General features: G+C 38.7%; 2 protein-coding genes across 3 annotated transcripts; both read left to right on the top strand.

The window, feature by feature from the left end:
* The first annotated feature begins 439 nt into the window (after positions 1–439).
* Positions 440–21,146, top strand: LOC135468308 (uncharacterized). 2 transcript variants are annotated; one of them, XM_064746489.1, is made up of 7 exons: positions 440–554; positions 13,620–13,755; positions 14,692–14,839; positions 15,616–15,830; positions 17,475–17,645; positions 18,495–18,865; positions 19,607–21,146. In XM_064746489.1, exons 2-7 carry the CDS (start codon positions 13,699–13,701, stop codon positions 21,144–21,146), a joined length of 2,502 nt encoding a protein of 833 aa, XP_064602559.1. In that variant the 5' UTR covers positions 440–554; positions 13,620–13,698. The 2 variants fall into 2 exon arrangements, with proteins under 2 accessions (XP_064602559.1, XP_064602560.1); XM_064746490.1 differs by having other exon boundaries at positions 450–554; positions 13,602–13,755.
* Positions 21,141–23,886, top strand: LOC135468309 (uncharacterized). Its single transcript, XM_064746491.1, has 2 exons — positions 21,141–21,959; positions 23,586–23,886. The coding sequence occupies exons 1-2, from the start codon at positions 21,262–21,264 to the stop codon at positions 23,653–23,655; spliced, it is 768 nt and encodes a 255-aa protein (XP_064602561.1). The 5' UTR covers positions 21,141–21,261; the 3' UTR covers positions 23,656–23,886.
* The last annotated feature ends 116 nt before the right edge of the window (positions 23,887–24,002 follow it).

The following is a 24,002-nucleotide window of genomic DNA, read 5'->3' as shown; positions in this document are numbered from 1 at the left end:
AAGGTCTGTGGCCATTGCGCAAACTGATGTTTATGGACATATGCAAGAGTGTTTTATTTGACTAATCTGTAGTGTGACATGATATTTACATGTGAGCATAGAGGTATATATATACTTACATGATGTAAAATGGGACCAAAGACTAATATAACAGACTGCTATTAAAATATTAGTCCTAGATATACAAGTAAGCTAATCAGGAAAAAGTGGTGTGTTCATCCGTTGAAGTTATCCATTGGGCCACTTTTATAATTAACAAGACTGCTTATGAGACTGTGAAGACGTCAGCTCAATAATCCATTGCATTTTTAAAGATGATGCAGCATTTTGTCGAGTGATAAATTCTTTTTTTCCGATACTGCATACAAGTGCTTCTTTTAGCATCACCCATTACGACAACCGTAAAGGACCATGATAATTGGCGCCGAGAACGAGGCCAGACAGAAATGGCGAGATGCCGCATATTTTTAATGTAAACGATATGTGAGTCAGAAATACAGACTGTCTGGCGCCGGCTGATTGGAATTAAGAGATCATGTAGCAGTTCATTGTTTGTAAGTGACAATCAGTTATAGTTTGTCTTCCATTCAATTATAGAAAGCCTAACATAAATGACAAGATTCGGAAACATGTTTAATCTGTCAATTCTCTGAATGACAGCCTAGCTGTACTGTCTAACAGTATACACACTGACATGTATATTTGCTTATCCAGCGCGTACAATTTTGTAAAGAAAGGGTACCTCATGATCGCGTCTATTGTGGAAAGATTTCAGGTGTGGTATGTTATGTATTTTCTGCTGTTATATGTTTGGATTCATTCATTTTGTGCGCTGTGATAGCACATGTAAGTTACAAGCTTGGGCTGGCCTCTAGCTAGTGTGGTGTTGTACCAATAGGCTAATCGTTGATTGCCTACGTTTTGATATTTGAAAAGTTTGTTATGAGATTGAGAAAGGCAAATTCTGAAGGGCTAATATTATATAACTGTTCCAGGACGCGAATCATGTAGTGAGTGTCACCCACCTATCGCGTGCTTTTTCCGCATAGTCATGATCATGCCTAATTCAACAACATTGAATGTACTACCTCCATATTTTCTATTTTGATATTCGTTTGGTTCTCAACCCACAAGGTAAATGTCAGAATGTTAAATAAGGAGGGAGATCATTTAGCTCGCTGAGTAAGATCATTCCCATTACTTAGTCACGAGATGCACGCGATCTTGGACGCTGCATCTTTTGGTTTCCACAACATTCCTGTTATGTGATGTCTTACATCAGTGAACATGCACGTATGTGAAGGTAAATCATCAAGGTATTCAATAATTGTTGTTACGAAATGCGTGTATAATTCAGAGTGAAATACCCCCACCCCTCAAGAGATGACAGCCAAGCCAATTTTGTGTACTAAGAAGTGAGTTCTATTGGCTATCCTTATTTCCTGAGAAGATGTCTCAGTGTCTGTGTTTCAGACCATTTGCTGTTTATTATTTGCTGTACTGATGGAATCCGTCTTAGTGCCTCTCAAATAAAGTAGGCCCAGTTACACACTCTTACTCCCTTAAATTATAAAAGAACACTCACATTTCTGAGATGTCATGTAATGGTTAAATGCTAACTGGAATATAGTTGTTAACATCTTCAATAATTGTTCTTACTGATGACATTATATATGTTGGAGTCTTGTAGGCATGTTGATTGCTGTAACTTTGTAGGTACCAGACTGCTCCTTTTCAGCAACCATTTTGAATGATGTTTATACTTGTATTTTCAATGACCAGTATATGTTTTTGAAAATGTTCATCTTTGGCTTGGTAGGGATGCTTTACTAATCCACAGTGTTCCATATAGGAAGCTAATATTTGCATGATACGCACTCTATCTTTATTTTGGTCTCTGAGTTCATTTAGTTCAAGTTTAGTATACTAGTTATCAAAACCTGCGGAGTAAAAGCATTGTACATGGAAGTTAAAGGATTGGTGTCCAGATTTAGCTAGTGGTCCTAATAATAAAGATTATAATCTGTTTAAACAGTATATTACTGGAAGGGCTTCTGAGAAAGGTAATAATGAATTTAAATCCACCAAAACTGGAGATTTGTGTGTATTGACATGTAATTCAGTTACTAATTTCCTACAGTGTAGTATGTTTATAAACAAAGAGTCATCTAAAAATATGTCTCCTACATATACATTTACATATAGATTAAAATCATAGAGGACTTGAACAGTTTTAAAATTTATACCCACTCACTGAACAGACATTCAGGCATCTTCGGATAACTTAAAAAATTCATTTACATGCTTTTGAACTGCCTAGTCAAGTTTAAAGTGATACAGAATCAATGCTGATTGGCTGACAGTTGACATAGGGTTATGTGGGTTAAACCTTGCAGCCTTGGTCACACTTGAATAAATGTACCACACCTAAAATTCAGCATAGGCTAGGCATAGCTTAGACTTGCCTATCTCTCCCACCAGCCAATCAGAATCGATTCTGTGTTCCTGTAAGTTAATTTACTAGTGCCTTAGAGTTGCTGAACAACTGTCAGAAACACTATAATGTCGCAAATTGATCTGTAATGAAGCAGAAGCTGAAAACCATTCGTGCATACTGCTTGGTAACCATGAATCTGCTGGCAGCTCTAGTTAATTTTGACCCCTGAAAATTTATGAGCATGGTGTCTTATAAACACACTCAAAAACCTTGAACCAAGCAAATTGGATATACTTTTAATATTAAAACAAAGGGTTTAAGTAACCTACATGTTATTATAAAGCAACATTGAAATAAATTAAAGCTGTTATCCAACAGCATTGTCCTGGTACACCCTACTAGCCTTTTAGCATTTCTGGTAGCCTGACATCTATATAGTATGGGGAAAAAACAGGAAAAAAAAAAGTGGAAAGAAATGTACTGGATTTGAACCCTGCACGTATACTGCAGTCAATGGTTTCATGCAGTCTAGCACGAAACTCCTGTGTTATTTACATAGGATGGTTTTGTCAAATTTTTCTTGGTTTTTTCGTTGTGACATGAAAGCAACACAAAGTACAAAGTAATTTTTACATTTGTAATCCTGACATCAAGGGGCACCAGATAATGTGTTTGTTTCATGATTTTAAGCCGTTTTTAAAACTGACTTAGTTTTGAGCCAAGTTCAATGGTCAGTTTTGGCCTTACGTACAAAACTAAAAGCTTTTTTACAACCTAGGTAGGGTGATCCACTTAAAAACTGTTAACAAAAAATTTATCTAGATATGTTTAGCTGTTTTGGAGAAGAAGAATTTTTTAGCTTATCAATAAAATTCATTACCACTTGTTGAGATATTGCAATTTTAAGAGTTGAATAATAATAATAATAATCCAAACGATTTCAAGAGGTGACCTGCTACTGGCGTGGACCATTAATAAATGTTTAAATAAGGAAGACATTGGCATTTGTGTAAGTCACAAAGCCAACCCATGTCTTCTCCAAGTAAGATGCATGCATAATATGCCATTTGTCTGTTTGGTGTATAAATTTAGATTCTAGATGCTATATCGTCCATGTACATTTTGCATCAGTCATGAGCAAGGTATAAATGTTAGCTCTGAAATATAATATGTCTTTAATGCTGTTTGGATTGATGTACATAAATGGCTCAATTTCTTAGGGACTAATCATACATTGGTTAGCTTTTGCATCTATTGTTGATGTGCATGTTGATTTATAGTTGACTTGCTGGAGGGTGTAATAACTGGCCAGCTCTGTGTGTGTGTGGTATGGTGTTGGGAAGCCCTTGCCAGGCCCTGTCAGATTCCCAGAGAGTAGATGAATGGCATTTCCTCCACTCCTCCATCACAAATTGATCTGTTAGAGATCACCCGGTTTGTACAGTCCAGTGAAGCAGTGTGATGTGCAGTAGTGGTCTCTTCTCCTGTCTTCTCCATGCCAGTCTGCTGTGTATATCTTGAGGTCAGTCTATCAGCCACCACTGGGAGAGTGGAAATCATTAGTGTCTCTGGTTTCTTTGATTGCTTCAGGGGCTTAGTTTTGACAGCTCTACCCACATCTACACGTACATGTATATGTGTGGCCTATTTCCAGTGCTTTAGTATAATACACATTGGTCCCACAAAGGCATGTAATTTATGAATATTCATCTCCTTTTCATATGTGTAAATTGAAGTATACACGTGTTCTTGTTCAAGAAGCTTTCATTCTAGACCAGAAAACACAAGCATAAACATATACTAAGGCAGTAAAATGTTAATTATTTAAAAATTTAAGGATATTTATCTTGCAGTTTAAGGATAGGATATACTGCAGTATGTTCAGTGTATTTGTACATTGAGGTGTCCAAATGTGTACATACGGTGTATGTTCCTGTTCCAGAAGCTTTTATTCTAGACCAGAAAACACATGCAAGTACACATACCAATAGGCAGTAAATGCTAAATGTGTGATATATAGTGTACATGTACACTTACATTGGCACAGGCTTAGAATATTTAAAAAACTGTGTGGCATTGTAAAACATTATTTGAAATTAGTTCGCTGACATTGAGAGGTTTGAATGATTTTGTATGGTAACCCATCGGAGGTCTTGCAAAGTTGGCTTTACATGTAGGCATCATATGATAGCCTTCTAAATGTCTTCATATATATTTCTGGTTACACATTGCAACCCACTCCCGTTCCAACCAATGTTTCATAACCTCTAGGTGATGCTGATCACTTTCATTAATGGAGGAAACCCAATTTTAGAGTGATCCATCAGCCTTTGAAAAGTACAGTGTATTTGATAAACTTTCCTTCATGTGAGACAACTCACAAGGATCAGCAGTTGGAGAGTCAGCTTTAAATGTGACAGTATGTACTGTTTGACCATTATAAATATTGCCTTGAGGTAAGTGATCTCCACAAACCCCCCCTTCATAATCTTGATTTGGTTGTATCTTTTTACAGTTCACAGGTTAACATGTACATTTACCTCTGCCCAGATTGCTTTCCTTCAACTGTGACAGTTTGAGTTATTGCTTTCTACATGAACATCTGTAAGTGTACATGAACATGTATAGACTGTGGTAAGGTCATTCATTGTTTTAACTATTAACATTTTTATATGTATTTTGTTTTGGCCACCTGGAATCTGACACTTTTTCGTCAATTCTTTTTCATTTCCTTGGGGCTAATTACATATTGGATACTTTCAGGTAGATCTCAAGTTAAATAAACATGCTATAGAGCCAGAGATCGTTTTTGAGAAATGCCTAGGCATTTTCGGCAGTTATTTACAAGAGTGGTGACGGATAAACTTGGTCATTTGTATGTTGTTGACAGAATTTGAAAACCTGAACTAATTATATATTACCAGAATATCAATACAGTCATTTCCATGCATCATCTGGCAGTAAGCTCCACATCGTGTATATATGGCATGGTATGGAATATGTAACAAAAGGGTTGCCAGGCATGGGCTGTTTGGTTATGTAATAACGCTGATGGAGGGAGTATGAATTATAGAGGTGTCAGAATAGCTACATTTACATTCTGCTGCTTCCCACATTACCTACATGTAGACATGTGTCTGTGTATTATGTCAGTCTTGATGGCCTCTTACATCATCCACTGCATTAGGGCCTCCTGGCATGAGGCACTTATATGTACATTGTACATGTAGCTTGGAGTCTATGAACTGTTCAGTTAAACAAATATATTATGCATGTTATTAAATGTGTGTAGACTCTAGGTTATTATTTGTGCATGTATGTACCGGGGGGGGGGGGGGGGGGTGGAATTAACTCCAAAATGTCAGTGACCAGTAGGGATGGTCATTGTCCATGATTTAAAATCTGCATCCCATTCAGTAGGCCTCTCATCGTTAGCTGCTTATTCACTTATGATTTTTTTTTTCATCTAAATATGTAGCATCTGTTAGGAGACATATTTTTACATTATTGTTTGTTTATAACTGTAGGTATGGTAACTGAAAACTAAATTGCACATATGTACATGTTCATGTAAATAAATCACAAGCCAGTCAGACTAATGTATGACTCTGACTCTGATGACCTGACCAAAATTCCAGTGAACTTGCACCAGTAGTCCAGTGTTAATTTTGAGCCCCGTAGATACGGAGGATTTGAACTCATGGTACGTGAATTGTATAAAAGTAGAACACTAGCAAGTGAACCTTCAGGTTTAATAGCTTTAATGGGTCAGGATATTATTTTATGATGGTTTACTGTTACAAATAACAGAGCCAGCTACGTGTATTGAGTACTTGACAATGCTATACCAATAGTTGTATTTAATAATGGTACTTCCATGTACCATGTACCATGTGTTAGGTACCGTGTGTTTTGTGCTTGTACAAGTACACATAGTACACCACATTTGCAATATTTGCTTTTCCTGGGATTTGTAACAAACTACATGTAAGCCTACATGTTAGTTCTTTAAGAGGCATATGGAGTGAGTGAGTGATTGGGGTTTAACATTGTTCTTAAAGTGAACAAAAAGTCAGCCACTAAAGCTGCATTAATTAATAAAGTAATATTCCAGAAATGTTTTAAAAATATTTAAAAACTTCTCCACTGCTTATCAACAGATTAAATAGCAATCAATCGTCAGTACCTAACCACTCATTTGGTAACGCCATTTTGCCATGTTATAGCTAACTGGAGTGACGTCACAAAACCTAGCAGCTCTCCCATTCCACTGGTATTAAACAATGTGACAATAAGAAAATACAAACAAAATACTTGATACCCAACCCATATTGTCCAAAGGGCCGATGTTTCTTTTAGTTTGTTGCTCTGTCAGTGCAATGTTAGTGGAAACAAGCATTGTGTTTTAGCGGCCCTGCTCGTCCTCGTCCTGAATGGGTGTAAGCATTTGATTTTATTTGATTGGGGTGTCACACCATACGCGTCAGCATTTGCCATTGCTGGCTGTATCGACTTCAGAGAATTCAGGGGATTGGTAACAGGCCTTTTCATTCAGATTTGGCAAGATATTTTCCCAGTAAATCTGACTTTGCTTAGTAAAAATAATGCAATGTCACAATATTTATCTTCAAGCAATGACTCTCCCGAGGCGGTTTTCTTGCCAGCTCACCCTGACAAGTTACTGCAGTATCCTGCCCAACATGCATGCATTGTGAGACGGGCAGCCCTTCTCAGTTCCCTGCTCATAAATGTGTAGTTTAAATTGCATCAGTTTAACAATTAAACTAATCGCAAAGTCCAGTTTATTGCATTGATATCTGTCTATCCACTATAAGGAACCACAATGACAATCGAGAGAGGCTTTTTGACGCGACAGCCAAGTATCATGTGACGCTTTCAGTGCTACTGATTGGCCAAATTCAGAAGGGCTTCTACAGCATGGCTACTTGGAGTGAATTGTGTGTCAGTGCCACATGCCCAATGCTGAACTTCATCTTTTCGGCTTTCAAAAGTTTATAGAATTTTTTTTACATTTTTTTCTGTGATAATAATATATAGTGGCAGACTTTATGTTCACTTAAACAATTTTTCAGTCATATGAGGACAAAGAAGTCCTTAGAGTGCATGTAATGTGCATCGTTGTTGCAGGATAGATTTCCACTGCTCTGTAATATCTAGTGCTGCTTCACAAAGATGACTTACCAAAGGCAAGTAAGCCGCCCACCTGAGGTGTTATACTGATATGGGTCAACCAGTCGTTGCACTATCCCCTTAATGTTGAATGCCAAGTGAGGAAGACCTTAGGTCTACCGCTCCCGAAGCGGGTGCTCTACCAACTGAGCTGTCAGGGCCGGTAGAGGGATATAGAAGTTGACAGAGTAACATCACAATGTTTCTTTTTGGATAACAACTTCTGATTTAGTTTTAACAACATTTTAAGGTACATTCTGACATCTTGATTACGATGCTTGACAACGATGTTAGAATGTACATCAAGACATCTGTAAAAATAAATCAGAAGTTGTTATCAGTTAAGAAACCTGATGATAGGTGAAGGCCCTAATTTTACACTATTCTAGTCTATGTGACTTGCACATGCTGGAGTGGTTCCTGCAGCTTGTGAATGTATTGGACAGCTTCATTATGCACTACTGGGAAACTTCTTCTTTCAGCAAGGATTCAGCACTTGGATAAACAACAAAAATCACTCCTGAGACAGATTTCACGAAGCTTAGCCTTACTTGGTGTTAAGTTGCCCTTAGCTAATTGCTCTTTATACCGCGACAACATACGTTGCCATGGTGGTTAAAGGCTTACTAAGTGAGCTGCATGAAACCGGCCCCTGATGATCAGAAATCTTCAAGTTTGTAGGCAACTGACCAGTGAGAAGGCTGTATTTAAATTATGCACCTACTCTACATGTGAATTGCATTAGCCCTTCGAGAGAGAACTGGCCATTTATAATGAAGTTATTAAATAATAGACATGACACCATGTTGCTATAGTCTTTACATAGCCTCAAGCCATGACAGCACAAGGGAGATGATGCCAATACATGTTCTGTGTAGCTGAACCTCAAACCACCTTTCCTTCTTGTGTGACTTCCTGTGCAGACGACATCATCAGGCTTGTCTAGAGATTATTCTCGCCTGACTAGCAGAACAGCTTCATGATACAACATGGTATATGTCTGCCTAGTCCCCCCTCTAGCCATTTTTTTCTGGTCGCCATAGTAACTGTCCAAGCGCCTACACAGATGGCATTAAGGGCTGGTGTTATCTGAGTTGTGGAACTGTCAAGACTTGGCTCTGGTGTTTGCGGTTGGTGTCTGAGAACTGCTCTCCCAGTACACCTGTCAACCACACTGGCAGCTGTCATATGTGGTTGAGCCCTACACTGTAGCTGATCAGGTGTAAGCAATGTTTTCCCTCCAGTATTGTATTGACATTTAAATTCCAGTCTTCAGCAACAAGGGAATGCTTCCACTTATGTGAAGCGAAGAAACCTGCCTATCATTGTGAACCACGGCTGGTTAATGAGGGGTGGTTATATTGCATATTTACGCAGATCTTTTGGCATGATCATAGCTGTGAATTGAGTAATACTGCTGTGCTGATTACGTGCCTTTGTTGGAATTTAATGCTAATTGCAAGTCTTCATTGGAGTTTAACGTTAAATGCATGCCTGTGTCAAACACTGGCTATCTCTGGTTTTTGCTTTTATTTTGGAATAAAGGTTACAGGTACATATGTCCATGTGTATATGTACTTTAATCTTTCATTATTTTATAATTGACAATAGTTCAGTGACATCACTAACTGTATCCACACACACTGACATTTTACATCTACATGCAGTTCATTACCATATGTACATTTGTGTATAATAATTGAGAAATATGCATGTATATATCTTAAGGGTGTTAGATGTATATGTATCCAGTCTTCTTGATTATGGGATGAAAATTCTCTTTTGAGAGAAAAAAAAAAAGAATCATCCCTACAGAGCCACAGGTGAGGTTGAGGTTATTTTTCCTTCTTGAAAGTGGAAATTTTCATTCCATAATAAAGCTGTGTTTGATTGTTTTTCGCATATAATATTCTTCTACATGTATGTACCTGGTGGATGGTTATCAATTGTCAGAGAAGGCTTAAGTCAAAACAGCATGTGAGTTAAACTTCTCAATTGATGTGAATCAATTAAGAACGCACATCTGACCAGTCATAATCAAATGTCTCACATTAATTTCATATTTGTTCACTCTATCCGTGATGTCATGATGAAACAGTTGCTTTCACTAAAAATGGAATGAAGAGCATACTGTCACAAGAAGGGATGGTGTGACATTTTCCCAGGATGCGTTTCCACACATATTTACATTTGTTTACGAAAATCTTTTGGTTAGTGAGGTTGTGGAAAAAGATTAATAAGGTTAAATATTTTAATGGTGTACATGTATAACATTTAAGTATAGGGCATGTTTTGTTTTTTCAAAAATACACTTTTGCAGTATATTTATTTGTGCAAGTGGAGACAGCCATGTGTACATGTCCATACAAGTTTGAGATTGTAGGTATTTTTTATCTAGGACTGTTGTAGGGTTTTAGCACAGCTATATTTGTTTGTTTGTTCATCAACAGTCAGAATACAGGTGTATATAAAGATGATATTAGTATAAACATTTATGAATATAAACAAAACAAATGTTTAAATGACTGCAAGGCAGTACTAAAGTCCGGCGGGACTTGTTCTCTCTGTATGTATGTATGCACATACAGTAAGTATAATTAGATAAGAAAAACTAGACATGCATATATGTACCGACATGACAAGATACAAGGCTGGCTGATGGTGATAAGATATAAGTTAGTTTGTTGCTAGAGATGTGAATACATGTACATGTATGTCATGTATGTACAATATACATGAAGGTATGGTGACTCCGTGAGCATGCACATTAGAGATGTGAATACATGTACATGTGTGTCATGTATGTACAATATACATGAACGTATGGTGACTCCGTGAGCATGCACATTAGAGATGTGAATACATGTACATGTGTGTCATGTATGTACAATATACATGAACGTATGGTGACTCCGTGAGCGTGCACATTAGAGATGTGAATACATGTACATGTATGTCATGTATGTACAATATACATGAACGTATGGTGACTCCGTGAGCGTGCACATTAGAGATGTGAATACATGTACATGTATGTCATGTATGTACAATATACATGAACGTATGGTGACTCCGTGAGCGTGCACATTAGAGATGTGAATACATGTACATGTATGTCATGTATGTACAATATACATGAACGTATGGTGACTCCGTGAGCATGTACATTAGAGATGTGAATACATGTACATGTGTGTCATGTATGTACAATATACATGAACGTATGGTGACTCCGTGAGCGTGCACATTAGAGATGTGAATACATGTACATGTATGTCATGTATGTACAATATACATGAACGTATGGTGACTCCGTGAGCGTGCACATTAGAGATGTGAATACATGTACATGTATGTCATGTATGTACAATATACATGAACGTATGGTGACTCCGTGAGCGTGCACATTAGAGATGTGAATACATGTACATGTATGTCATGTATGTACAATATACATGAACCTATGTTGACTCCGTGAGCATGTACATTAGAGATGTGAATACATGTACATGTGTGTCATGTATGTACAATATACATGAACGTATGGTGACTCCGTGAGCGTGCACATTAGAGATGTGAATACATGTACATGTATGTCATGTATGTACAATATACATGAACGTATGGTGACTCCGTGAGCATGCACATTAGAGATGTGAATACATGTACATGTATGTCATGTATGTACAATATACATGAATGTATGGTGGCTGTGAGCGTGTACATTGTACACTTGTATGGGGAGAAAATGCTTTTTCAGAAATAGTCAGCTCTGGGAAAAGGCTTAATAGCCGTGTCAGATCAGAAATTGGATTTTTGAGAGCAAGCCTGGAATATGACTTTTTTTCATACTTGTGCCATGCTTGTTCTTTGTTATTGATAAATTGCTTGTGGTATCCGCAATGGAATTTTAGGCAAATGATTGCAAAAACAAACGGGCCATTAGGAATATTTTAATATTGATGACAGTGTATACGTATGCTTTAAAATCTTTGGCATCTGCCTTTGGTTTACTATTCTTTGCACATTTAGGGATTTTGAACACAATAAGTTGGAGTGGATTTACAGAATAAATTCTTATGATGCCTGTAGTATACACATGATTGATAGTGATGTACATGTACATGCATGCAAACATCAATGGGTGCCGCTTCGGTGACCTAATGGTTAGAGATTTGGGAGACCTCGAGATCAAACCCAGGTCAGGTCGTACAAAAGACTTGTTTGGTGTTTGCTGCTGCCTAAGACGCTTGACATACAGCACTGGGAGTTTAGAGCAAGGAAACATAACTGGTTGGCCTGGTGTCAGTATAATGTGACCTCGGTGGAGTGTCATGTCTGGTGTCTACAGCATGATACTTCGTTGCCAACTAGTTCACTAAAGTGTGTCCACTTCTGAAACCACTGTACATATACATGTAAACATTACATCTGTCATCTATCCCTCCACCTGCAAAGTTCTCAATACCTTAAACAGCAGATCTCTAGTTTGTACATGCACATGCCTCTGTACCATTTATAATATTTGACAATGTTTTTATGTGTGCTTTCTGTTTATATTCTTTGTTATGTTGCGTATTGTTTATTGCCATAATCTAGAATTTTGTCGCTTATATGACATGAAAGTCAGTGTTTTAGACCTTTGGCAAGTAACTGATGAACTTTCCCATAGCTGATACTGGTGGAGCACATGAGGTACAGGTATGTGACAAATGGTATAGATGGCGCCAATGGTCTCATAAGCTTTATCGTCTGCTGTAATATTGTCACCAAAGCACCACAAACTGTGGATGGTAGTGAGCTCCTGCCTTGCTGTGGAATCTGCCTAGGTACGGTTTTTAACTTGCACCTCGTATTTGCTAGGAATTTAGACAAGCACCATAATGTACTAGTCTGCGGCTTGTCCCCTTTATGTAAACTTAGAATCAACATTTTTGGCAAAAAAAAAAAAAAAACCCGAAACAAAAAAACAAGGAAAGCAAGGCAAACAAACATATCTTTTACTCTACCCAGTTTACAAGTTAAGTTCCAAGTTCTGGATCAGGTTTTAAAAGACTTCAGATGGAATATAATTAAAGTACATTATTTATACTTGCAGAAATATGATCTTCCTGTAATAGCCAAAGAATAAGTGCATCCCAGATAATAATGCTTTATGATTTTGAATGGCTTCTTGTAACATTTTTTGATGCTTGAACAAAGAAGTTGTTGATGCTGTTAAGAAAATATAGACAGTGTGGGTACATGTACATTTGTATTATGCTAGAGTACTGTAGTATTTTATGGATGGTGATTATTTTTTGGTAAATTTAAACCGTGTTTCCTAAATGTTCTATACATGTATTTTTGGCTCAGCTCTATGTTTTTGGTCTACTTTAGCATGTAGAGACTCCTCCTATAGTTTTGTACGTGTATGTATTGTACAGAATTGTGAAAGCAGATGCAGTTTGTGAATATTTTGTACTTCCGGCATAATCAGAATAAACGTATATGTTTTGATTTCATCGAAGTAACCTTTTGAAAAGTTTCCAGATATGTTCCATATTTGTCCTGTGTTTACTCTAATTCTTCAACTTTTCACCCACCTTTGCAGCCAGTATTTTGAAATAGTCTGGCAGAACTATGGGTTGTAGAGAAGTAATTCGCACAGTTTGAAGAACTTTCCATCTCATGTGACACCAACAGATCATTTTTAGTGTAATTTTCATAAGAATTGTACATGCATAAATCCCACTTAAAACAGTGGTTTAGTTGTTAAAAAGATTGAAGATTTACAGTAGCCAGTGATAAGACGTTGATCATCCATTATGGGTAAAATGCCCTTTTTTATTTTGTCCCACAGGTACATATACATCATGTGGGATTCCGCTGCAGAACAGAACAGTGGCATCCCTGTTGACAGTTTTACATGTAATTAATTTTTAGTTTATAGCAAGACTTCTCAATTCACTTGTATATCTAATTTCACGGTTAGTCATTTTACTATGTGCAGGTGCAACAGGTGATACGTGTGTTAACGATGGGCTAGATTGCCTGTCTGGGTGTCTTGGGTGTGGCCACGTGACGTAACCATGACAACTGAGGACTTGTTACAGCCGGGCCAGGTGGTAAAGGATCGCTGGAAGGTGGTGAGTACTATTATGAAACTTTGCTCAATATGCCTGGGTCAGAAGTATGAAATAGTCTGTCAGCTGGAGTGTGCTTCATGTTAAAAGTACACATTGTTTGATGTTATGTGACATGTGCATATAAAGTGATGTAAAACTTGGATGTGTGAAATGGTGATTCAGCTATGTGGGACAGGCAGATTAGAGTGCTACCTGGTGCAAGGACAAATTACATGAGTGTATGCAGGGTTTTGCACTGTGACGCTGCGAGACAGTCAGTTAGTGTGTTACCAGATGCAGTGTCATTCCTATGATATCAGGCACTGCAGGGTTCTTCCTGCCAACATCATGGAACAGTTTAATATGCTTACTGGATGAATGTCTACAGTATTCTGTACTTATGTACAACTTAGTGTCGTTGTTGAGTCCTGTGCCCCTGGACCATAGCTGGTGCAATAGTCTGCTTAATGAGGAGGCGAGCTCTTGAAATGATGATTCAGAGAGTTGTTTTTGTAAGACATTGCTTTTGCAAATCCATATTTAAAGGAGGAATTGAACACAAGCGGTCATTGTTTTTTTTTGGTTTTTACTTATGTTAGACTTTGGGTCGCATGTACCTGCCAAAGGATGGTGGTTTTCTCATGGTTGTGTCTCGTTTCCTAGCTGTGTCTCGTCTCCTGGCTGTGTCTCGTCTCCTGGCTGTGTCTTGTCTCCTGGCCATCTCCTGGCTGTGTCTTGTCTCCTGGCCGTCTCCTGGTGGCTTTGTCTCGTCTTCACCCCTACACCTGACCACCATCAACAGTCATACATCTACATCAAAATGAAATATTCTTGAATATGGCATTAAAATAAATAACAAATAGTGTTCATTTTTAAGCAGATTGACAAGAGTTATTAAATGCTCATTGAAAATCAACAATTTGCTGGAAGTCTTTCTTGCCCTGTCTTGTTTTGCAGGTCAAGAAGATAGGAGGAGGTGGTTTTGGAGAAATCTACGAAGGCTTTGACCTGGTGACGAAAGAAAATGTCGCTTTAAAGTTGGAGTCTGCTAAACAACCAAAACAGGTGCTCAAAATGGAGGTAGCTGTGCTGAAAAAGCTACAAGGTGAGTTGCAGTGTATGCCTCATCATCTGTACACAGGCAGCTCACATGGTACTTTGATACTTATTTGTAGATTTGTTGAATTCATGTGTAAAACATCATCTCTTTATGTTTGGATGGCATTTCAAGTACTTTATGTAGACTGTGACAGATGACATATGTCACCTAAGGTGATAATATGCCTGTAGTATGTCATGATGAATTAGCCTGATGTAATGCAGAGTAAGGCAGTTACGTTGGAATGACAAGAGCGCTTGAGTGTATGGCATCACAACCTATTTTTGGCTGTACGTCAGGGATATGCCCTATCATGGCATCAAACAAGACCAAAAGTTGAAGCTACAGAAAACTTTTCTTTCCGTAATATCCTCCGAAATTTACCATACAATTTGAAATGCAAAATAATTTTTTTTCAATCTAGGAAAGTAAATGTAGAGTTTAAAAACACTGAATTAGCTCTTAACAGATCTATGTTTTTGTGCTATAAGTAAATGAAATCATGGTAGGTCTAGTATAATCTTGTATATATCTGGCACTGGGTGAAACCTAAACATTTGAGAGAGGGTTTGGAAAGGTTTCTCTTCTCATGGTGATTGGGAAAGGTTTCATGTTGTCTACTGACAAAAGATCTCGTGATAAATGTTTTGTATGGAAATACTGTTGTGTGCAAGTGGAGCAAGCTATTAATTTCTGAGCAGGCCTGTAGCCATGGTTCACCATGGCACATGTACATGTGTCTCTGGAGATGTGCATTTATATCTGTTTCATTGTGCCTTCAGGTCGGGATCATGTCTGCCGTTTCATTGGCTGTGGCAGGAATGATAAGTACAACTATGTGGTGATGTCCCTGCAGGGGAAAAATCTGGCAGAGTTAAGGAGGAGTCAGTCGCGGGGGTGTTTTAGTATCAGCACTACCCTCAGACTTGGAGCCCAGATCCTCCGGGCCATTGAGAGCATACATGAAGTGGGCTTCCTGCATAGAGATATCAAACCGGTAAGGCCTGATCTGTTATATGAAGCAGGGATTCATACAGGTTGATTTAAGACCCTGGTATTCTGTGATAAACTGCAGTTAAAAACTGAAAATTAAGGTGAAAAACACTTAGTTCTGTGTTTTTCTATTACAAATTCTCAAATTTTGGATAAAAACTGAATTACATGCAAAAATATACTTGAATATGTAGCGATGAGTGGTCGACTTCAGTCTCCAACGGCTGTATCTGTGACAAACCGAAATGGTCATGCACATATTAGCTGTAATTAAATTAAAATTAGGCTTTAAAGATGGTGATAAGGTTTAGTGGGTATAAGATAAAATTTAGTGGGTGTAAAACAAAGTGGGAGTCAATTCGTATTTAGTTTTATCAATCTGAGGTATGCCAGGGACGAAAAAAGGAAAGTAGATACAACACCTGCTGGCTTCCAATGAATGTTGCTTTGATACATGCTATCCTATTGGCTGTGTGTCTCCTGTTGACCAATGAGTAAGCTTCTCAGAAATGATGAACTGTATACAACTCAATAGCTGTTTGAGGACTACACAATGTTAGCGGTTTCTGACCAGCTGCAGAGGACGATTAAGACCAACAAGAATCCAAAACCAATCCCAAACTAATCATGTTGCTTGACTACATGAATGCCTGGCTCCGATAATGATGAATTTGTATGTTTTACATTGAACTGCTGAAAAGGTGACCGGTCACTTTGCCAGTTGATTAAAAGTAAGCCTACATGTGCTCGTTCGCCAGTCAAATGTCATCTTCTTTCATATTGATAATCCATCCCCGTTTTTAATCTCTGATCCAGATTACGAGCATTGGCGACACTGCAGGAAACAAAAGATGATTACGACAACTCTTGACAATACCTGTTTGACATGCTGGAGTAATTTCGGCCATATTGTAACTCGTAAAATTAAAAAGATTTCAGTATTTCCTTGATTCATTATGCGATGATTAATTTTCGCGAATCCATCTTTGAAGTAAATCCATGAAAATAAATTCCAGTGTTAATAAACATTTGACAGTATATACCTCTGACCAGAATAAGCCTTGTCTCATGTGTCTGTAGGCCTGTATATGTTTATTTTTTATGTAATATTTGTTAGTTCCTTTCTTTCTTCTAATATTTATAATAACAACTCAACATGCACGGTTTATAACTGTGTCATGATATACCTCTGAGTAGGATAAGCCTAATCTCTGTATTTTGTACATGTTTACTTTTGATACAATGTTTGTTAGTTCCTTTCTTTCCTTTAATATAACAACCAACAACTGAACATGCATCACGCTGGTTTATATCTGTTTTATTATACAATGTATATCTCTGATCTCTGATTGGACTTCTATGCATCCCTGTGGAGACAACCAATGTGAAAGGACATAAAAAAGTAACAAAACTGTACAGTCCTGGAATGTTTACTTGTACTTGGACTCTTCTCACATACACACACACACATTCTGTGTGCATTATAAAGTGAAATTTTGTGTATTTCTATACGCTGCTCATGTATCACATCCGTATTGAAGCTATAAGTTTTGGCATACATTAGTGTCTAAATTATATGAGTGGAATCGTATAATTTGTACATGTATGTATTGTATCATTTCTCATTGAGTGTACGTTATATTTTCAGTCAAATTTCTCTATGGGCCGTCTCTCCAGTAACAGCAAGAAGGTGTACATGCTGGACTTTGGCTTGGCCAGACAGTATACGACAACGACGGGGGAAGTTCGTCCACCTCGTGCTGCAGCTGGATTCAGAGGGACTGTGAGATATGCCTCAGTCAATGCTCACAAAAACAAGGTAAACCACCCATAGATAAAATTGTCTCCACACACTACAAAAATTACCTTACCTACCTAAGGGTAGTGCCATTCATTTTATCAAGTCATTGAAGACCCCACTGCAATAGCTTAGTGATTAGATTGTCCCTATTTAGCAGGTGTCCATATACATGTACATTCAAAGAAACTAGCATATTCCATTATTGGCTATCATGACATAGTCTTGGCCATCACAAGTGGATACATGAAGTACTGATCCATTGTGATCAACATGGCATTTCGGCCGCTTTCCTATAAGTGAAATATTCTTGAGTATATCGTAAAACACCAATCAAATCAAATAAATCAAACATGGCATTTCACTGAGGCAGCACTGTAAAGTTCATGCCATTAGGAGTGCTGTGCTAAGAGATACTTTATTACAGTAGTGGATTTGGAAAATCCTGCTGACTTCTTCATTATTAATGTTTTGAAGAGAATAGGTCCTCTTGGAAGACAATATGCCTGTAATGCACATTGTTTCCAATGAGTGAAATATTTTTAGCATGGCAAAACATCAATAAAGTGTGGGATGGAGCTCATTATGGGAATACCCTGTAATGTAAAATGCTTCTCATGATAAACTGACCAGTTTATGGGATTGATTGGCTCTTTTACACAAAGGCACACCCTCTTTTCACCTGATTGGTCAATGAATTATCAATCTGTAAACCATTGCATATCCTGATGTAGCACACGCTCTCAACGGCTCTGCCAATGTATATTCCCATTAACAATAAAATAGGCAGAGGAGCTGTTCTGTTGAGAAGAGAATGTCTATCTTTCTGTCACAATTATGTGTTGTTACATGTACAGTTTGTGTTTGTAGGAAATGGGTCGTCACGATGACTTGTGGTCGCTTTTCTACATGCTGGTGGAGTTTGTGGTGGGTCAGTTACCCTGGAGGAAGATCAAAGACAAGGAGCAGGTGGGAGTGATGAAGGAGAAGTATGAGCACACACAGCTCCTCAAACACATGCCTACCGAGTTCAAGGCATTTCTCGAACATATCCAGACACTGGACTACTTTGACAAACCAGACTATGCCCTGCTGCATAACTTATTTGAACAGTGCATGAGAAGGAAGGGTATTAAAGACTTTGATGCATTTGATTGGGAGAAATCTGGAGGAGATTTGTCTTTGACAACTACAACAACAACCACGCCACCAGTGGGCATAAGGCAGTCTGGAATTCCAGGGTATGTCGTCAGATACATGTACATGTGGGCTGAAAACTATGCAGATCAAGAAGTATTGTAATATTTTGAAGATTATTATTTAATTTTAGATTATTATTTAATTTTTATTATCTGGATTTAAATGCAACAAATGTTTAAAATAAAAGTATATATGGTATGCTCAGTGACCTAGCTAGCTAACAGTTGACCCTGTCATTCTGGTTGTATTTTTATCCTCCCATCCTCAAGTACATGGCACGAAGACTCTATTTTGGAGCATTGGAATACTTTTAATACTCAACTATTTCAGTCATTTGGTCATAGTACTAAAATTACATTATTAAAAGTTTGGTTCAGTCAGGTGAATTTCAGACTGGTTATGTGCACATTGTATTTAAATGAATGAATGAATGAACATGTATTTGAGACTTTAACAGTATCATGTTCCACATGTAGCTTGGTTCTTGTATTTTAAAGCTTATTAAAAGTCATTATAGTTCGTCATATAGCCATGGTCAGTCTTTAATAACCAGTAACCAGTCTTTGATATAGGACAGTAATTACTGGCTGTTGTATCATTCCTGTTGTTATTATAACTGACACAGGCCTAAAATATTTGGCTGCGAATTTGTTTTTTAGCATGTAGAGCAAGAATTGTAGTGATTTATTTGTGAAAAATTGAAGAAGTCATGTGTGAGAATTGATTATGAATTCAGGACTTAATATCAAATGCATACAACACTGTTTCTGTTGTTGCTTCAGGTTACTGGTGGGTGGGCAGAATACCCCTGGTCATGGGGCCACAGAGGTGATGGATGAAAACCTGAGCCATGAGGAAGAGGACAAGAAACCCGACCTCATCATAGACAATAAGCTGCTGAAGGACCTGGACAACCGTCTCAAGGAGAGCGACAAGGACTACATAGCACCACTGAAGGAGCAGAATGGACCGGCTGAAAAGGATGGCTGGAAGTACGCAGCAGAGGAGCAGGTCAAGGGACAGAAGGAGGTGGACGGAGGAGAGATGGAGGAGGAGGAGGAGGAGGAGGCTGGGAAGAAGGAGGAAAGGAAGACTGGTAAGAGCCAGGTACCCCAACTGGTGGTGTTAGAGAACCAGCTTCGTCACATCCTCACCCCGGAGACCAGCCCTAGGCCTCGGTCGGCTGAAGAGGAGTCCCATAACAAGGTGGGCACCTCCAGAGTTGAACAGGAGGAAGACCAGGCCCCTGATGAACAACTGAGCAAGGGATACCTACAGTCTCCCAGTCTTTCACCCAAGAAAAACAGCTCTCAGACAAACAAAGAGCGTGGAGAGCGTTTTGACTTCCGAACTGATGGTGCTACCCATTTGTTAAATAGGGAAACTACTTGCCAAAATCCGGCACCCAAGGCCTTGGACAAGGATGTTGCAGGGAAAATCGATTCGCCCTTAGTAGAGCAAGGGAGAGAAGTGCGACAAGCTCCTGGGCACGAAGACACTGGGGAGCGAGCTCATGAAAACTCTGAGTGCAATATAGTAGATGAAAAGCATAGTATAGTTAAAGGTGCTGCTAGAGCGCTGAACTTTAGCATGGCTCATCTCCAGGCGGATGAGAAAACGCACACCAATGCAGATGAAAATGTTACAAACTTTTATGGGGACGAGTATGCAACTAAGGCATTTCCGTACACAAATGTAAGTCAGTTAGGGGGTGTGTCTGCATTTGGTGAAAGCGATAGTAGTCATAGTGACCATTTAGATGGTAATCTGACAGAGGGTAAGTCAGGGCGCACACCGACAAAGGCTAAGGACAGGCTAAGATCTGGTGTGCTAGGTGGCTGGGATGAAGACAATGCTCAGATAGAGAGTGTGCTGAAGACTTCAGTACCGCCTCCAGATCAGGAGAGAGAGCTTGACTCAAGAATGGGGTTAAGGAACTCGGTGATTTTCATGGATGAGGATCGCGACAATGATTCGTTTGATACTCACGTGACATCTGGCATCCTTACGCGAGAAAATTCCCGCGAAGCTTCTCTACAGATGGACAAGACGCCCTCCTCCAGGCGGTATTCCACGCCGGTCATTATGTGCCCGGCTAGAGAGACGCATAACTCTCCTGTTAAGTCTTCTAGTCTTTCCAAAACCATGGAAACAGTTGCCAAGGATATCAAACAAATTGCTTCCAGTCCTCCTGCTCCTTCTAAAATCCCTGTGATCATGTCAAAGTTAAGCTCTACAAAGGGCAAAGACTCTGGGTCAGACTTGAGAGACTCGCGTAAAGTGAGTGCTATATTTCAATTGGCCTTAGGCCCCCACAGGTAAACCCCCAGTGCTGAAGCGGGATCGGAGTATAGATCGGCCTGATAGAACCAGTGGGTGCCCAAATACCAGATTAGCAGTACTCTTCAGAAAAGAGACATTGATATTAAAAACAGCAATGCAAAAGAGACGATCTCAATCCGAGGCGAACAAGAGTAAATCCTTCCCTTCTCCTAGCACAGATTCCCAGAAGACTGTATTGTCAGGGGAGGAAAAGGGCAGAGGGAAACCAGCCCTAGAGACTAATGAAAGCCCTTCAAAACATAACCATATAGAGAACAATGTTTCTAGGTCAAGAACTGCTCAAGATAATCTAGAGGCAGAAAAGAAACTGTTGGAAGACAATGATGGTAAGTTAAAGAAGGAGGAAAAAATAAACAACAGTGAAAAGGCATACGTGAAAATCCAACAATTCAGTGATAAGGTGAAGGAACATGACAATATAGTTAAACTAGAGCAAGTTAGAAAATCTGATCTGTTAATTAAGACAGATGAGAAAAAATGGCATAATCAGGGACCGCTTGAAAAAGGCATTGGCCAAGATCACATTTCTCCTGTTAAACTTCCGGTGAATCGTAACGAGAGAGAAAAGGGGAGGAAACTGACACGGGACACAAACCGTGCCTCGCAGTCTCCCGTGCGGAACACTGTGGCAAAGAGGAGATCGGGCTCTGTTGGGCGTGGCGAACTGATGAGTGTGAATGAGCTAGAGGATATGTCTGGCAGAAGCACACCTGTTCACCCTGACAGTGACCTGGGTAGGATACCAAAACCACCCCCAGGACAGGCCCCCAAAAATGCCACTGTGTCTGCCAGGTAAGTCTGATGCACTGTGTGTGTTCATATATATATATATATATATATATATATATATATATATATATATATATTTAATTACATGTATTATGAGAGGTTGAAAGTAAGGGAAACATTTACAAGTATTAAAAGCCTTTAGTTCACTCTCTCATGTTCATGTACAGTTATCTGTATGCATGTTTTAAGCTGCCTCTTCTATCAGTCCACACCCCATCCCCACCCCATCCCATGCTATTAATTCATGTTTATAGATTATCTTTTCACATTCTGTTCAACTTTTTAAATTTGTTTTTACATATTATAATCCATTTCATTGAAATTTACCCAAATTTAAGTATGTAATCGTTTCCTAATCTGCCACACCAAGGTAGACTTTCAAAGGCTTCTCGGAGACTGTGTAGATGTTAGTGGACTGGTATGTACAGGTGTAATAGACGTGGGTGGAAGAGAGCATACTCCTGACAGTGCATGTGCCACTCTCTCCACACCACTGCCACCACTAGACAAACTTGACCTTAGGAACCTGTGCGACACCCGTAGACTTTTTTTGACTTTGTCTCATCCTTTGCACACCCGTTAAATGAAGAGAACGCATGTGTATAAAGTACAGTATTATTGGAAACAAAGGTTGGGTCAGAGCTTTTTTGTTTTCTGACATCACTTCCTGCCTCAACAACGTGACCTCAGTAACCGCAGCAATGTTCAAGGTTTCTGTGCAAATTTTGCTGTTTGTGGCAGTGATACAAAGCAGATGTTTAGATTGATGCATGCACTGTAAGGATCATGGCAAAAGATATGCTTTATGTGCATATATATTAAGATTTTACTTTGGCAGCCATAAATGAAATACAAGGATTTTGTGTTGTTAGACATTTGTTGTTTTTCTTTGCCCAGCTTTCTACATTTTATTTATCTTTGGTATACATGTAGCCCTTTTTAGTTTCCATTTTGTTGGTAATGTTTTATTGGCTTTGTCGTGCTGCATGATGTTGTTATGGAAATATTTGCACTTTTACTGCTGTGCTCATAATGGTGGCTTATGTACATATGTGTTCATATGTACTAGTGTAGAAATAATCCGAATTGTGGATTAATACCAAGCAGGGACTACAAAAGGCAAAAATTCATACATTTTACCTGTTCCATAATTCTGGAAACTTCTGAGAACCCTTGAATTCTAGAGTGTACATGAACATGTATACTTAACATTGATATGCACGTTCTGTTTTCATTTGCTCCATTGGCCTTCTTAATGATGAGACACTCACAGTATCTTGTTTAATTCTGTGCATTTTCTCAGCACTAGCCTATGTTATAAAATTTTATCCCTAATTCCTAGTAGATGTACCCATCAGTACCCAATATCCAAATTTCAGAAGTGTAGTTTGTCCAAGCCAAGGTGCACCACTTAATTCCAGGCATACTATTAATGCATGTACATGTAATCACTATTAAAATGTACATTTGCTCTTATCTATTTTTTTTTTTTTTTTTAACTGCGGATGTTAATTCAGTTATTTGGTTCTGGGCCAGGAAATGGCCTACGCATTACCTCTACATGTAAAGCAAACCAGACGCTGCCAGTTTTGGCCAGAGTTTTAACACAGAGGCTTCTTGTCATTTCAGGCGTCGCCGCTATAAAGTGGCCTCTGGTACTTCCAGCCCCCGTGACCCTTCATCCCCTAGAGCTCAGTGAGGCCAGCTTGTCCTGCCTTTTATTCAGTGCTGTGATACTGTTTTGTTTCTGTTTTCCCTCTTGGTGGCACTCTCCTACTCTCCTTCTTGTACTGTGCACCTTCGCTGCCTACTCGGGGAAAGGTAAATAATGGCATTCTTTTAGAAACATTCTTTGGGAGTTGTAAGGTATTGGGTGGTGCCTGTGTCTGTCGTTGACCTGCTTCTCAGATGTTCAGTGTGGAAAGTAGATTATTCAATGAGTCGACATCAGTCATGTGACAGCACCAAATAGTTTAAAACTCCCAAGGGTTTTCTTTGAGCTTTTTTTATATACTTTTCAGTAGCTTATAGATGAATTTCTGCATG

This window comes from Liolophura sinensis, chromosome 6 (assembly GCF_032854445.1).
Source record: "Liolophura sinensis isolate JHLJ2023 chromosome 6, CUHK_Ljap_v2, whole genome shotgun sequence".
In the NCBI taxonomy this organism is placed as follows: domain Eukaryota; kingdom Metazoa; phylum Mollusca; class Polyplacophora; order Chitonida; family Chitonidae; genus Liolophura; species Liolophura sinensis.
The sequence above is the reverse complement of the archived record's forward strand: the minus strand, read 5'-3'. Positions and strand labels throughout refer to the sequence as shown.